The 15,350-nt window shown below is 41.9% G+C and overlaps 1 protein-coding gene across 1 annotated transcript; it reads left to right on the top strand.

Moving 5' to 3' along the window:
- Window positions 1–4,968: 4,968 nt before the first annotated feature.
- On the top strand, window positions 4,969–9,625 carry LOC127568567 (transmembrane protein 179-like). Its single transcript, XM_052012470.1, has 4 exons — window positions 4,969–5,386; window positions 6,789–6,926; window positions 8,373–8,451; window positions 8,546–9,625. The coding sequence occupies exons 1-4, from the start codon at window positions 5,028–5,030 to the stop codon at window positions 8,714–8,716; spliced, it is 747 nt and encodes a 248-aa protein (XP_051868430.1). The 5' UTR covers window positions 4,969–5,027; the 3' UTR covers window positions 8,717–9,625.
- The last annotated feature ends 5,725 nt before the right edge of the window (window positions 9,626–15,350 follow it).

Genomic DNA, 15,350 nt, shown 5'->3' on the forward strand with positions numbered 1-15,350 from the left:
TTCAAGTTTACTGTCATGGGCATACATGCTCAGGGTATAAACGCCATGAAAATTACCTTTTTGCAGCTGCAGCACAGTACATTACAAACATGACAAACATAAATTACATAAACTTATCTCATGCTTGTGCTCAAAATAGTTATCTTCAAATTGCAGTATCTACTCTGTAGGTTCTTTAAAATTGATTTTCTTTTTTTATACTCCCACAATCATTGTGGTAGTTTGTCTACCAAGAACGCCATGCTGGGTTCTGCTCTATTAACTGTGTTTTTCCCACTGTGCCCAACTCAATGTCTGGTCTTACTACTAGTCAGAATGCAGTTTCTAGCCTGGGCATTGAGTTTAATAAGTTCAGTTAATTCCACCATTCTTATATAGACCTCCTATCTCTGCCTTCTATGTTTTTCTTGTGTCATCATTCCTTAGGTCATTTAATTTGTTCTGCCTTCCACCTTATTTGCAGATCCTTCTTCCTGTGCAATTTAAAATTTGTTTTATTTCATGACATTTTCCATTTCTTATGAAGTTTCATCTTCTCCATATGCTGCCTGATCTGCTGAGCATTTTCAGTATTTTCTGCTTTTAATTCACATTTCCAGTATCCACAATATTTGATTTTGTACTTGTGCCTATGTGTCAGCTTGTTACATGCATTTTCAACATTGAAGCAGACAATTTAGAATTAGTAACGTTTTCAAAATTAACTCTCAAGTTTTGGGAGTTTTCTTGGTCATTTTACAACAGAAAGGATTTTCAATAAAATTTAACTTTTAAAGGTTACATTTTTCAACCAAAGTGCATTCACATAAATTTGTGTCGGTAGTGTAACGGTTAGCATAACACTATTACAGCACCAGCGTCCCGGGTTCAATTCCCGCCACTGTCTGTAAGGAGTTTGTACGTTCTCCCTGTGACTGCGTGGGTTTCCTCCGGGTGCTCCGGTTCCCTCCCACATTCCAAAGACATATGGGTTAGGAAGTTGTGGGTGTGCTATGTTGGCGCTGGAAGCGTGGCAACACTTGCGGGCTGTCCCCAGAACACTCCATGCAAAAGATGTATTTCACTGTGTGTTTCGATGTACATGTGACTAATAAAGATATCTTATCTTATAAAGGGGTGGGGGAAGGAACAATTTGGTGCAAGTAACTGAGTGCAGTCTTGTGTGGGTTAGCTGCATCTGGCAATCATCACTTGCACTGATCAGCCCTGGAAACTATGGTTGATCTATCTTCCACCTTTCTTCTGTAGTGCTGAAGCCTGTTAAGTTTATTCAATTAGCCACTTGAGAGAAAGAGCCTATAAAGCCCTTGGTAAGGGCAGCAAGGTGATCCTCAACCAGGAAGGGAGTAGTAATTTTACAATTTGAATTTCAGGAGAAAAAAAACAGATAAAATTCTTTGCTCTGTACAGGGAAATATGTGAAGAATTTTAAAGGTAACAACTATATTTAAACACGCAATTGTGCCTCAACACCAAACACTGATGCATTTCAGAAAATTCTTTGAAAAGAATTTCCTTGTAGATTTTTTGAAGCCTCGTGAAGGGTGAAAATAAGAGGCAGCACAAATATTTACTCTATTCAAAAATGTATTGTTATTTTTGCCCATTAGGCATTGGGGGATCCCAAAGAAAACGTGGAACTCTTTAATACTTATTTGATGTGGACATTGCTGGCAATGCCAGCATTTATCATATATTCCTAATTGTCCCTGAACTGAGGATGAAGTTAAGAGTCAAGCAAGACAGTTCCAGGATCAAGCAAGGCTATGTTATCGCACCGGCCCTCTTCTCAATCTTTCTCAATACTGTACGTCACCTCCGACAAGCTTCCTGCTAGAATGGAGTTAACCTATAGGATGAGAACTGCCACAACTCGAGTCAAAAACCTTGATCTGGGTCTTCAATGAAACATCCAGAAGACAACAATCAGAATCAGAATTAGGTTTATTAACACTGACATATGTCATGAAATTTGTTGTTTTGTAGCAGCAGTACAGTGCAAGACAGAAAATTACTTTAAGTTACTAAAAAAATAATCAAAATAGTGGAAAAGGGGAATAATGAGTTAGAGTTCATGGGTTCATGGACCGTTCAGAAATCTGATGGCGAAGAGGAAGAAACTGTTTCTGAAACATTGAGTGTGAATCTTCAGGCTCCTGTACCTCCTCCCTGATGGTGGTAATGAGAAGAGGGCATGTCCTGCATGGTGAGGGTCCTTAATGATGGATGCCACCTTCTGAGGCGCCGCCTCTTGAAGATGTCCTTGATGGTGGGGAGGGTTGTGCCCTGATGGAGCCAGCCGAGTCCACAACTCTCTGCAGCCTCCTTTGATCCTGTGCATTGGAGCTTCCACAACCAGGCGGTGATGCAACCAGTCAGAATGCTCTCCACCATACTTCTGTAGAAATTTGCAAGAGTCTTTGGTGATGTACCAAATCTCCTCAAACATCATTAGAAGTACAGCTGCTGGCATACCTTCTTAGTAATTAGTTAAGAAAGCGAATGCTATGTTGGCATTCATCTCGAGGGGTATAGTGTATAAAAGTAAGGAAGTGTTGATGAGGCTCTACAGGGCACTAGTGAGGCCTCATTTGGAATACTGTGCGCAGTTTTGGGCCCCACATCTTAGGAAGGATCTGCTGACGTTGGAGAGGGTTCAGAGGAGATTTACGAGAATGATTCCGGGAATGAAAGGGCTTACGTATGATGAGCGTTTGTCGGCTCTTGGACTGTACTCACTGGAGTACAGAAGGATGAGAGGGGACCTCGTAGCGACATTTAAAATGTTGACAGGAAAGGATAGAGTAGATGTGGCTAGGCTGTTTCCCTTGGTGGGCGAGTCCAGGACCAGAGGGCACAATCTTAGAATTAGAGGGTACAGTTTCAAGACAGAGATGAGGAGAAATTTCTTTACCCAGAGGGTGGTGAAATTGTGGAACTCCTTGCCACGCACAGCAGTGGAGGCCATATCAGTGGGGGTGTTCAAGGAGGAGATAGACAGATATCTAAATAGTCAGGGTATCAAGGGATATGGGGATAAGGCTGGAAAATGGGATTAGAATAGTTTTTTTTTCCCACCCCATTTCTTTTTCCCTTTTCCTTGGAGCAGACTCGATGGGCCGAATGGCCTGCTTCTGCTCCCTTATCTTGTGATCTTGTGATCAATGTGTTGGGTCCAGGACAGAGCGTCGGAGATGTTGACGCCCAGGAACTTGAAGCTACTCACCCTTTTCACCGCTGACCCCTCAATGAGGACTGGTGTGTGTTCTCCCAACTTCCCCTTCCCGAAGTCCATCATCTTCTACCATCTCCCTTTGACAATCAAGATTAATATGAGGACCTTGGAAAATATGGATTGCTGGACACCTCTAGACCCAATGATGGGAGCACCCAAAGGGAAGAGTGCACGACATCTAAACAACCCACCCATCTTCCTTGTTAAGAACCACGTGTGTGTGTATCCCCAAAAGGACAGCAACCACCTTAGAAATGAAGTGGAAACAATTCAACCTCGACCCCATGGGACTCCCTAAGGCAGAGAGAGATATCGGTGAATCTGGAGTCACGTATTGGTCTCTCTCGTAAGGATGGCAAATTTCCTTTTCTGAAACATTTTGGTGAACCAGATAGGACTTTACAACAATCCAGGAGTCCAAGAGTTTCAATTTTCTCATTAGATTTATTTAATTAACAAAATTTAAATTCCCCAGCTACTGTCATGTAACTCAAACTCATGTATCTAGATCAACAGTGCAGGCCTCATTGCTATGCAGTAATTTAGCCACTATGCTATGGTGGTCCATACATTGATTTATCTCCACACACAATCCAAAAGTAGAAACACAATATATAATGATAGTGCTAATGATCAGTCAGAGTGGATATAATTGGGATGATTCCTCTTTTAATCAAGCTTGATTATTACACTGTTGCAACTGAGACACAAAAGACTGCAGATGCTGGAATCTGGAGCAACAAACAATCTGCTGGAAGAACTCAGCGGGTTGTGCAGCATCTGTGGGAGGAAATGAATTGGCGACGTTTCAGGTCGAAAGCCTGCTTCAGGACTCATGACCCAATGGTCCCCTTCTGTGTGACAACGTTAATGGAAGCAGGGTAATTTCTACAGAACAGGACAGTCTGAAGGCCAGTTAAATTTAAATTAAGCAGGGCAATCTCACTGGTCCAATTCCTTCTCTTATTTCCCTGGTAATCCATTCTCTCTCACATGCCCATCAACTCCTTCTTGATAATTTTGTCATGCCATCAACCTACATGCACTAGGTAAGATATCTTTATTAGTCACATGTACATCAAAACACACAGTGAAATGCAACTTTTGCGTGGAGTGTTCTGGGGGCAGCCCGCAAGTATTGCCACGCTTCCAGTGCCAACAATAGCATGGCCAGAACTTCCTAACCTGTACGTCTTTGGAACGTGAGAGGAAACCGGAGCACCCGGAGGAAACCCACGCAGTCACGGGGAGAATGTACAAACTCCTTACAGACAGTGGGCAGAATTGAACCTGGGTCGCTGGCGCTGTAATAGCGTTACGCTAACCGCTACGCTGCCAACCTGCACATCTTTGGGAATGTGGGGGGGTGGGGGGGGGGAACCAGGGGACCCTAGGGAAAAACACCTAGTCACAGTGGGATGCTGCACACTCCGCACAGAGCCCCGAGGTTAGGTTCGAACCCAGGTTCCCAGAGACGTGAGGTGCTGCTGCCCTAATGGGAGAAGTTGTTGTAATGTCTACTTCCTCTGATTTTTAAATAGACCTGTTGTCTCAGCGCATTTGCAGTAGACGAGACTGTCTGTTGTTGAATCATAGAACCCCCGCCCCACTTCCAACGCATTGACTGTGCGATGGGCATGTGACGCAGTCCCTTTAAATGAGGCCCCGCCCCCTGACCGCGCCCCCTTTTACCCGCCACTATTTGAACGGTCCGCCCGCGTGCTGGAGGAGTTGGCGCCAACAGCTCCAGAACACGGCGGCTCCCTGGCCCGGACTACTCGACGAACCATCGATGAAGAAGCCTCTCGCTCTGCCAGCGGCGATGACCGGTATCACCAACTGGCTTCTCTTCTGCCAGTGCACCGCCTACCTACTCGCCTTCGTGCTGGCGCTGTTCGCGGCGGTGCCGCTGGGCCAGGATCAGCACGAACTGCACGGCCGCTGCCTGCTGTACGCGGCGGGCGGCTGGCAGCGCGGCAACGGCAGCGGGGGCGCCGGCTCCGGCTGTGCGCAGACGCAGTGCTTCCACCTGGCGCGCTGGGGTCCGGTGTCCGCCTGTCGCTTCAGCCTCTTCGTGGGGATCTTCAGCTGCGTGTACTCTGCGCTGCAGGCTTTCAGGAGCACCTACATTCTCTACAAGGGCTTCGAGGAGTAAGGGGCTTGCTTTGTTGCTTTCATTCATTCCTCGTTCTCATTTGCAGTCGTTCTGTTGTAAACATGTGATATTGCCATTGATTTTTGTTTAAAGAAGTTTGGTCTCTAGCAAGCTCTGCGGAGTTTTCTTATGTTTGCAAACAAATATTTAATGACTGAAGTTCTGGAATAGTGGAAAGTGTTGTTAGTACTCAGCAGGTCAGTCAGCGTTTGTGGAGAAAGAAAGTTAGATATTGACTGCTTTTCTCTCTCCACAATTGCTACCTGAGCTTCTGAGTGTCTCTTTTAAAATGGCCAGATACAAGCTATATGCCAATGGTGTAATTTGACAGGATTGGGTGGGCAATATTGGTGAGTGCATAGTCGTACAGCATGGAAACAAGCACTTTGGCCTAATTGGTCCATGTCAACTGTGTAAAGTGAGTTTGTAATTAATCTACTGCTTGGCTCCCAAAGGAACAACATTGACTTTCAAATCCCTTGGGTTTGTATAAGTCTAATTCATTTTAATATATTTTGTGTTATTGCCTCCAAATCTGTGATCAGTTCTATAAAACCTACATTAAAAGATGTACCAATCCTAGATAAATTTTGGTAGAGTGTACATTATAGAACTCTACAGCACAGAAAACAGGCCATTCAGCCCTTCTAGTCTTTGCTGAAATGTTATTCTGCTAGTCCCATTTACCTGCACCCAGTCCATAACCCTCCAGACCTCTCCCGTCCATGTATCTATCCAATTTATTCTTAAAACTTAAGAGTGAGCCTGCACTTACTACATCAGATGGCCACCTGTTCCACACTCCCACCACTCAGAGTGAAGAAGTTCCCCCTAAACCTTTCACCCTAAAGCCATGTCCTCTCATACTTGTCTCTCCTAATCTAGGTGGAAGGCACCTACTCACATTAGCTCTGTCTATGCCTCTCATAATTTTGTAAACCTCTATCAAATCTCCCCTCATTCTTCTATGCACCAAGGAATAAGGTCCTAACTTGTTCAATCTTTCCCTGTAACTCAACTCCTGAAGACCCAGCAACATTCTAGTTAATCTCCTCTGCACTTTCAATCTAACTGATATCCTTCCTATAGTTAGGTGGAAGGATATCATGTAGAGGAAGGATGTGGGCCAAACATGGGCAAATGGGATGGGGAATCTTGGTTGGCATTGCCCTGTTCATCCAAAGAGCTGCCTGTTTTTGTGCTGTATGTCTCAAGACTTTATATACAATGGAGACATGCACAGTATGTCATCACAAATTTATTGAAATTGGGTAATTGTATTTGGTGATTCTGCCTATCCATCTAATAAATAACTTTAAACATGGTATAGAGATGTAAAGATACCTGTGGTCAATGTTATCTATTATCTTCTGACTTGCTTTTTCTCTTCATCTGTAGATCACCCTTTTCAGAATTTATAGGCATGCTCCTTAGCTGCACCATTGCTTTATTGATGCTGATTGCTAGTGCCACAGTGAGTGATGGGCTTAAAATATGGTGCCGCTCAGTCACTGACAAGGGTAATGTGACAATCAGGTATGAAATATTGATAGGAATTTATGATGTAAATAGAATAAAGAATTTGAGGTATCTTTATTAGTTACATGTACATTAACACACAGTGAAATGATCTTTTGTGTGGAGTGTTCTGAGGGCAGGCTGCAAGTGTTGCCATGCTTCTGGCGCCAACATAGCATGTCCACAACTTCCTAACACATACATCTTTGGAATGTGGGAGGAAACTGGAGCACCCAGAGGAAACCCATGCAGACACAGGGAGAACATACAAACTCCTTACAGACAGTGGCTGGAATTGAACCTGGGTCACTGGCACTGTAATAGCATTGTGACTGCCAATGGTTTGCTGCTCTTGTTTGTCACAGATGTACACGTCAATGTGCCTCTACTAAATCTCATTGTTGACTTGCAGACCTGATCTAAAATGGCAAAGTAGCAAAGTAAGTTGTTGTGTTTGTAGAAAAGAGAACCTACCAAAGAAAAACTGAAACTTTTGTCAGTTGGTAAAGTTACACCAGCAGGTTTTGATAGCTGGCAAATCTTTCTGACATTCAAACAATTGAAAGCAATTCTAGGAACAATTGGGGAAAATATTAAAAATGTCACTCATGTAAATGTGCTGAAACAAAAAAACAAATTCAAATAAGCTAAAGAAGTAAATCATCTGTCATACCTCTTCTTTCAAATAGTTCAGCAATTGGATTCCCTAGCCTGTGTATTGGTGAACTGCAGCAAGCTTGCACTACCATTGGAGCACTGTTGGAATCACCAGTGATGTTCAGGATTCCCGGGGGGGGGTGGGGAGGAGGAGGGAGGGAATGCTTAAGTCCCAAGTTTATTGGGATTTAAGTTTTTAACTTTTTTAATGTATTGGTGGCACTAGTGCTATACAATACTAGCAATTATTTAAACTGGGAATTAATGTGCATGTTCTGTACAATGGATCTTTTTTTATTTGATCTTGAATTTTAAACATCAATACTTAGGTGATTAACTGGAAAAAACAAATGTGTACAATCATGCTGCCATTCCAGAAACTGCCTTCTAGATGTCAATATCCTTTGTTCCAGCCACTGTTTGAATTGTTACACACTGAGTACTAACTTGTTTTTGTGTTTTGGCTGACATTTTAATGGTCCTTTTGTTATGTTGTACTCTCAATTTTCACAATGTTCTGTTAAGACACTTGCACTTTAGCTGCACCTTGTGCCACCCTTATAGAGCTGCTGCCTTGCTGCTCCAGTGACCCAGATTCAGTCCTGACCTCCAGTGCTGTCTCTGGAGTTTGCACATTCTCCCTACAGTAAATTGCTCTGTACTAGGTAACAAAGGGATTTTCCTCCTGGTTGTACTTTGTTCTGGATTAAAGCAACAAGTAAAAAAAACTAAGTAGATTCTCATTTTGACGGAAATGCTTTTAGCCCTATTTATTCAGTTAATGACTATTCAATTTATTTTTTTCAGTTGCAGAGATGCTCAAGAAGAACCTCTTAATCTGAATGTGGTTCCCACTTTGTTCTATGACCACTTTGGTACTGCACAGGTAAATCTTGAGCCAAAATTAGTGTGCTTATGTGTGTAGATGTATAGAAAAAATGTAAACTAATCATCAGTAACTATTTGCTCTCCTTTTTCAGTTTGGCCTCTGGTGTGCTTGGGTGGTGTGGATTATATTGGCAGTCCTTGCTCTCATGAAAGTTTCTCAAAATCGTGGTAAAGACAACTTTTCTGTACAGTACAAAGAGGCACTTCTAAGCCCGCAATCACAAGGATATTTTCATGGACAAGTGACCAATGTATTCATTTAACCAAATAAACTATAACTGATTACAATTCACTAATGTGGAAAGCAGGATCAGCATGTGATCATGCTGTAAAATCTTCAAAACTTCCATTTATTGGGAGAAAACAAGATCTGTTTTGGTCTAGTTTTATTTCTTATCAGTAAATGGATAATTTGTCTTAACATTATTTGCAAGGAATTTGGAATGAGCTATTGCAAATTATTTGCTGAATGGGCTCTTCTGTATGCTTAATGAGGCACATGAGTAGTTCTGTTTGCTGCAGTTCATTAGTGAGAAATTGTTCCAGGAGTCCTAGATGTTTTTAATTTATAAATGACAGTGGTAAAAGTGAGAGACCAATGAGGCCATAAATGTATATAAGGAAAGAAATTGGGGGAAATTTGATGTACATAGACTAATATGTGGAATCTTGTGGTATACAAACTTGCCCATTGTCTTTAGTTATTTATCACAGAATTGATTTGACTGCATTTCATTTTGGGTGTCTCTAGTTTTAGGGTGGAAGTTGATCATCTCAATCTGGTGGCCAACTTTTTTTCATGTTGTAATTATAGTGATATTAAGGGAACTTGGGCAGATTCTGGACACCAACTCCCTTGAAGATGTAATCAGTATTGTGTAATAAATTAAGATGAAATCTTTAACTGCTTAATTGTTCAGTCATTGAAATAAAATTGTCCCAGTGGAAGTTTATCCGAACAAGCCTGACATCCAATCTCGCCTAAAATTTAGAATGGATAACTGGATCACCACAACAAAGTTTGTGTGGCAGTAAACTGATTTTGTAACTGTTCTAGCAAGATCTGGTTAAATAACATCTGTTTGCAGCTAGGAAATCTTGCATACAGTTTGATAAGAGGAAGAGGATATCCATTTTATTAAATGTTTCCATTTTTTTGTTTATGTAATGGATCACTGAGTTGGTAGACTTCATTGGAAGATCTGGAAGTTTACTATTTGAGCTGAAGGCTTTTTAACTTCACAACAGCAGCAAGTAAGTCAAACAAAAAAAACAATGTATCCTCCATCACAAACCTGGAAGCACTTGTCAGGTCAGACAGCATCAATGGGTAGATAAAGGTGACATTTCAAAGTGTTTTTCAGAATTGGGAAAACAAGCAGGGTGCCTTTTATAGAGTGCAGACCAATGTCATGCTAACTACTTAAAACTGGCAGCTGGAACAGAAAAGCCTTGAACTATTTCTGGTGAAGGTACTTTAAGTGCTGTTGACGGAGTTTCAAGATTAATGACCAATAATATTTCCAAATCAGTATGTTTGACTGGGAGGGGAACCTGCAGGTGGTTCCCAAGTATCTGCTGCCCTTGTGGTAGAGGTTACAAATTTAGGAGGTGCTGAAAGATCAGCATTGGTATGTAACTGTTTTAGTTTGTTGACAGTAAACACTAACCACTGTATGCTTGTGGCAGAGAAAAATGTTTAAGATAGTTGGGGTGTCAGTCATGCAGCCTGCTTTGGCCTGAATGGTGCTGAATTGTTAGAGCTCTGTTGGTCATGGAATTTCATTGAGTTGTGCTTTGCAGAGGATTGAAAGGATTTGGGTGGCAGGAGTTGAGTTGCTTGTTGCAGGATACCTGACTGCTGATCTGCCCTTGTCAAATATTTATGTAGCTGGTCCAGTTGAGTTTCTAGTCAGTAGTGAAACCTGACCTCTAGCTTGTTGGCTATAACACACTTGATGGTAATGTCAATGATAAGTAGTTGGATTAAACACACTTTCCTCAAGTGATCAGCAGTGTTTCACATTGTTAAAACATTGAGGTAGCTTTGACAATCAGTATGGGGATGTTAATTTTTCTCTCGCCAGGATGAACATTGTCAGTGGCTGAAAATCCAGCTGCTTTAGACTGTATTAAAATAGGATCAGCAGTTTGTGACATATGACATTTCATTAAAGTATTATATAGAACATGCTGACATTATCAAGGTTTGCTGATTGGTACTCTTGTGCAAATTGTGCTTTTTATTGGAGTCATATGTTCCAATACAAAGAACTGAAATTCAAGTTGCTGTCTTTGCATTTCCTTTTATTCATGCAGAGCTAATAGTGACTTCACTAAACATTAATCTCCAATCATTTTCAGCCTGTGGATGAATCTGTATCATGAGTACCTTTGATTCTGGTTAAATTTTTAAAACTTCATATCTGATACTATTTGACAACATGGCACCACATACTCATCACCATTCTTGCTTTTGCAAACTAACAACTCCTTGGAGCTATGATTTTAAACTAAAAAGCTTAAATTCTATTGCTTTTGTCCTGGCTTGCACTAAATCTAGGTCAACCATCACATGATCTTAACTGGCTCATCTTTAACATTTTATTTTAAAAATGATCATTTGTTTTCAAATCCATATGTAGTCTTGTGCATGTTAATGTAACTTTCTGCAGGTCTACAACACTGATCTCCTCCAATTCTCCACAACTTTATTGCCTTTGGCTGCCAATGCCCAAGCCTTGGAACTCTTTACCTTAAGTTCCTTTTGGACACCTTAAAGCCTTGCCCCTTGTTCATCTTCATGATTCAATGTTGAATTTTCAAATAGTCAAAGTAGGCCTAATCCATTTTGTTACATGAAGGGTGCTCTGGAAATGCATTATTTGTATCTTTGTGTTACCACAATGTTGTGCCTTTTGAAACTTTCAACACTCTTTAAAATGGAGCTCTGGTTTTAAATAGAAATCTGATTAATGAAACAACTACTCCTTGCCTAGGCAAACCTTCATTTCCATTTTAGAACTTGGAACACCACCTCTTCCTATCATTCCTGAATACCAGGTAACCTGGAATATCAAAAACCCATCCCTAAGCCTATGTTTTTGTAAAACTAGTAAATTGGTGGTCAAGAAGAGCACCTGCTCTCAGTTATTTTTACATTTTCTTTTCAGATTCTACCTGCTGTGGCTCCAATCTTAACTGCACTGTGTCCATACACCAACATTTTAATGTCTTTCCTGGAACAAAACTTTCTTAGCTTAAGAACAGTGTAAAATTGACTGTTTCAAGAATTCATCACAATTTTGATGTGTAGACATTTGTTTTAGTGTCTTTCTCCACCCAACCCCACCCCTGTATCTGCTGTTAGCTGACTTGTCTGGAGAAGTTATTAAGAATGTTTATTATAGAATGGCTGAATAATATTCTCCATCCTTATTAATAGTTGCAGTTTCCAAATATAGTGAAGCTATTTTGGACCAAGTGGTTTGTAACTGTTTTCTTGCATTTCATCTATTAAGAATTTTAACAGCAGGGGTAGTCTGAAAGGAAAATGTACCAATGTTGGATGAATAAAATAACTGAGCAGGTGCTCTTCTTGACCACTAATTTACTAGTTTTACAAAACTCCTAATGTTGTTTTTCTTAATACAAGAAAAGTGAAATGCTACTTTTATTCATGAAAAGAAAAAAATGCTGGGAATCTGAAATAAAAACTGAAGAGAAGTAGTCAATGTTTTCTGTTCCCTTCCCTTAGAAAGGGGATACAAATTAGTTTTCAATGGAGATAAGGTGGGGAGGGGTGTAGAAAAAGAACACTATGATAGGATGAGTTGAAATGGCTTAGAGTCATAGAGTTATACAGCACAGAAAGAGGCCCTTTGACCCAACTGGTCCATGCCAACCAAGATGCCCCCATCCAAGCTCATCCCATTTGCCAGCATTTTGCCCACAACCTTTTTAAAAATCCAATCTATGTACCAGTCCAACTGTCTTTTGGTGAAGCAGCCAGCATAATCAAAGACCCCACCCACCCAGGACATTCTCTTCTCTCCTCTCCCATGGGGGTAGAAGATACAGGAACCTGAGGGCATGTACCACCAGACTTAAGGATAGCTTCTACCCCCACTGATGTGACTATTGAACAGCTCCCTTATACAATGAGATGGACTCTGACCTCACAATCTACCTTGTTGTGACCTTGCACCTTATTGCATTGCACTTTCTCTGTAGCTGTGACACTTTACTCTGTACTGTTATTGTTTTTACCTGTACTACCTCAATGCAGTCTGTACTAACTCAATGTAACTGCACTGTGTAATGAATTGACCTGTATGATCCATATGCAAGTCAAGTTTTTCCACTGTACCTTGGTACAAGTGACAATACTATACCAATACCCCTCATGATTTCATATACCTCAATAAGATCACCTCTTGGTCTGCTATGCTCCAAGGAATAAAGTCCTAGCCTGTCTAACATCTCCCTACAACTCAGTCCCCCAAGTCCTGGCAACATCCTTGTAAACATTTTCTGCACTCTTTCCAGTTTAATAACATGTTTACTATAGCAGGGTGACCAAAACTGAACACAATACTCTGTGGCCTCACCAGTGTCCTGTACAACCACACCATGACCTTCCAACTTGTATATTCAATGAAAAACACTGATGCTGGAGGAATTCAGCAGGCCAGGCAGTCAACATTTCAGGTCAGGACCCTTCAGGGCCGAAGATAGGAAAAGGCAAAGTCCAATATATAGGAGGGAAAAGCAGAACAGATAGGTGGACAAAAGAGGAGGTGGGGTGTGCACAAAGTGGTGATAGGTAGATGCAGGTAAGAGATAGTGATGGGCAGGTGTTGGGGAGGAGGGGTGAGCAGACCCACCAGGGGATGGGTCAAAGGTAGGGAAGGGGAGGGAGAAGAGAAGAAGCATGGTGATGGGAGGGGGTTTACCTAAAGTGGGAAATTCAATATTCATGCTGTTAGGCTGTAAGATTCCAAGATGGAAAATGAGATGCTGTTCCTCCAGTTTGTACTTGGAATTCTCCTGGCAGTGGAGGAGGCTGTGGACTGACATATCAGTGATGGTGTGGGAGGGGGAGTCGGTGACTGGCAATGGGGAGATGCAGATTGTGGTTACGGACAGAGTGCTTGTGTTCTGTGAAACAGTCACCTAGTCTGCATTTGGTCTCTCCAATGTAGAGGAGGTCACACTTGGAGCACTGACTGCAGTAGATGATATTAAGGGAGGTGCAGGTGAATCTGTCTCACCTGAAAGGACTGTTTGGGTTCCTGGATGGAGGTGATGTAGGGGCAGGTGTTGCACCTATGGTGGGGGCAGTGGGAAGTTCCCAGGGTGGGAGTGGGGAAGGAGTGGTCCCTGTGAAAGGCAGAAAGGGGTGGGGAGGGGAAGATATGCTTGGTAGTGGGGTCCTGTTGGAGATGGCAGAAGTGGTGGAGAATGATGCATTGGATATGTAGGCTGGTGAGATGAAATGTGAGGACAAGGGGGGACCTTATCCCTGTTGGGTCTGGGAAGGGTGGGCTGAGAGTGGAGGTGCAGGAAATGGCAGAGATATGGGTGCAAGCTCTCTGAACACAGTCAGGGAAGCCCCAATTAGAAAAGTTGGCCATCTCGGATGCCCTGGAGTGGAAAACCTCATGGAGCAGATGAGGCAGAGAAACTGAGAAAGGGTCAGCATCCTTGTAAGAGATGGTGGGAGGAGCTGTAATTGAGGTAGCTGTGGGCATCAGTGGGTTTGTAGAAGAGGTGGTTGACATTTCTGGTCAGGACCCTTCTTCAGAACTGAAGATGGGAAAAGGGGAAGCCCAATATATATGAGGGAAAAGCAGAGGCAGTCAACACTTAGGGTCAGGACCCTGGTGGCCAATGTTTCTCCATGGATGCTGCCTGGCCTGCTGAGTTCCTCCAGCATAATAGTGTTTTTCACCTAGATTCCAGCATCTGCAGTCCTTTGTTTCTCTTGTATATTCAATGCCCTGATTTGTGAAGGCCAACATGTCAAAGGCCTTTTCCACCCTGCCTACCTTGTACTCCAGGTCCCTCTGTTCCACAACACACTCCATGCCCTGCTGTTCATTGTTAATAGCAACAGTTACCAACACATGAAGCTGCTTTGTCTGTGTAATGATGTGGTAAGGTTGTAGGTCCTGCCTGACTGGCAGACTTGAGTCAGATTAAAACCAGAGCCAACATGATATAAAATAGAAAATGCTGGAAAAACTCCACAGGTTAGGCAGCATCTGTGGAAAGAGTTAATATTTTGGATGAATTTGCATTTTTGAAACATTACATGTTTTTCTTTCCAGAGATGCTGCCTGAGCTGAGTTTCTCCAGCATTTTATACTCCATGTCTTAGATGAGTAATATGTTGTTGCTTTGCTGTGGAAACTATTAAACCGTTTACCATCATGATCAAATAGAAAAAAAATGCCTGATTCAAATATAATTGATCATTCCTCCTGTTCTTCAAACCCTGGGGCCCAAACACAGCTTTAAGTATGGAAACTGACACCAGTTCCTTTCTCTTTTAAATGGCAATTTTGTATTGACTTCTACACTTTGTTTAAGCACTTGTGGACAGTGGCAGCTGCTTTTAAGATCACTGAATTGATTCTGTCCCAACATATTGGATTAAACTAATTTAAAAATTTATAAGTAGTAGTAATCCATATGGCTTTGCTTTACTTTTTCCCTGAAACCTATTCCAAACTCTACAAAGATCAGGGCTGATCCCTTTTAATCTGAAAATCTGTATAGCAGCCTCTTGAATATGCTTAATGTTGTATCCTCAGACTTTTCAAGAAAGTGATTTTGCAGTATACCAAAATCTTTGGAGAACTATGACAAAATTGGGTATCTGAGTATTATTTC

This window comes from Pristis pectinata, chromosome 3 (genome assembly GCF_009764475.1).
Source record: "Pristis pectinata isolate sPriPec2 chromosome 3, sPriPec2.1.pri, whole genome shotgun sequence".
In the NCBI taxonomy this organism is placed as follows: Eukaryota; Metazoa; Chordata; class Chondrichthyes; order Rhinopristiformes; family Pristidae; genus Pristis; species Pristis pectinata.

Coding starts and splice junctions, on each gene's coding strand:
- LOC127568567 (XM_052012470.1), top strand. CDS start 5,028: ATGAAGAAGCCTCTCGCTCTGCCAGCGGCGATGACCGGTATCACCAAC. Junction 6,927..8,372: donor AAGGGTAATGTGACAATCAG/GTATGAAATATT, acceptor TATTTTTTTCAG/TTGCAGAGATGCTCAAGAAG. Junction 8,452..8,545: donor ACCACTTTGGTACTGCACAG/GTAAATCTTGAG, acceptor CTCCTTTTTCAG/TTTGGCCTCTGGTGTGCTTG.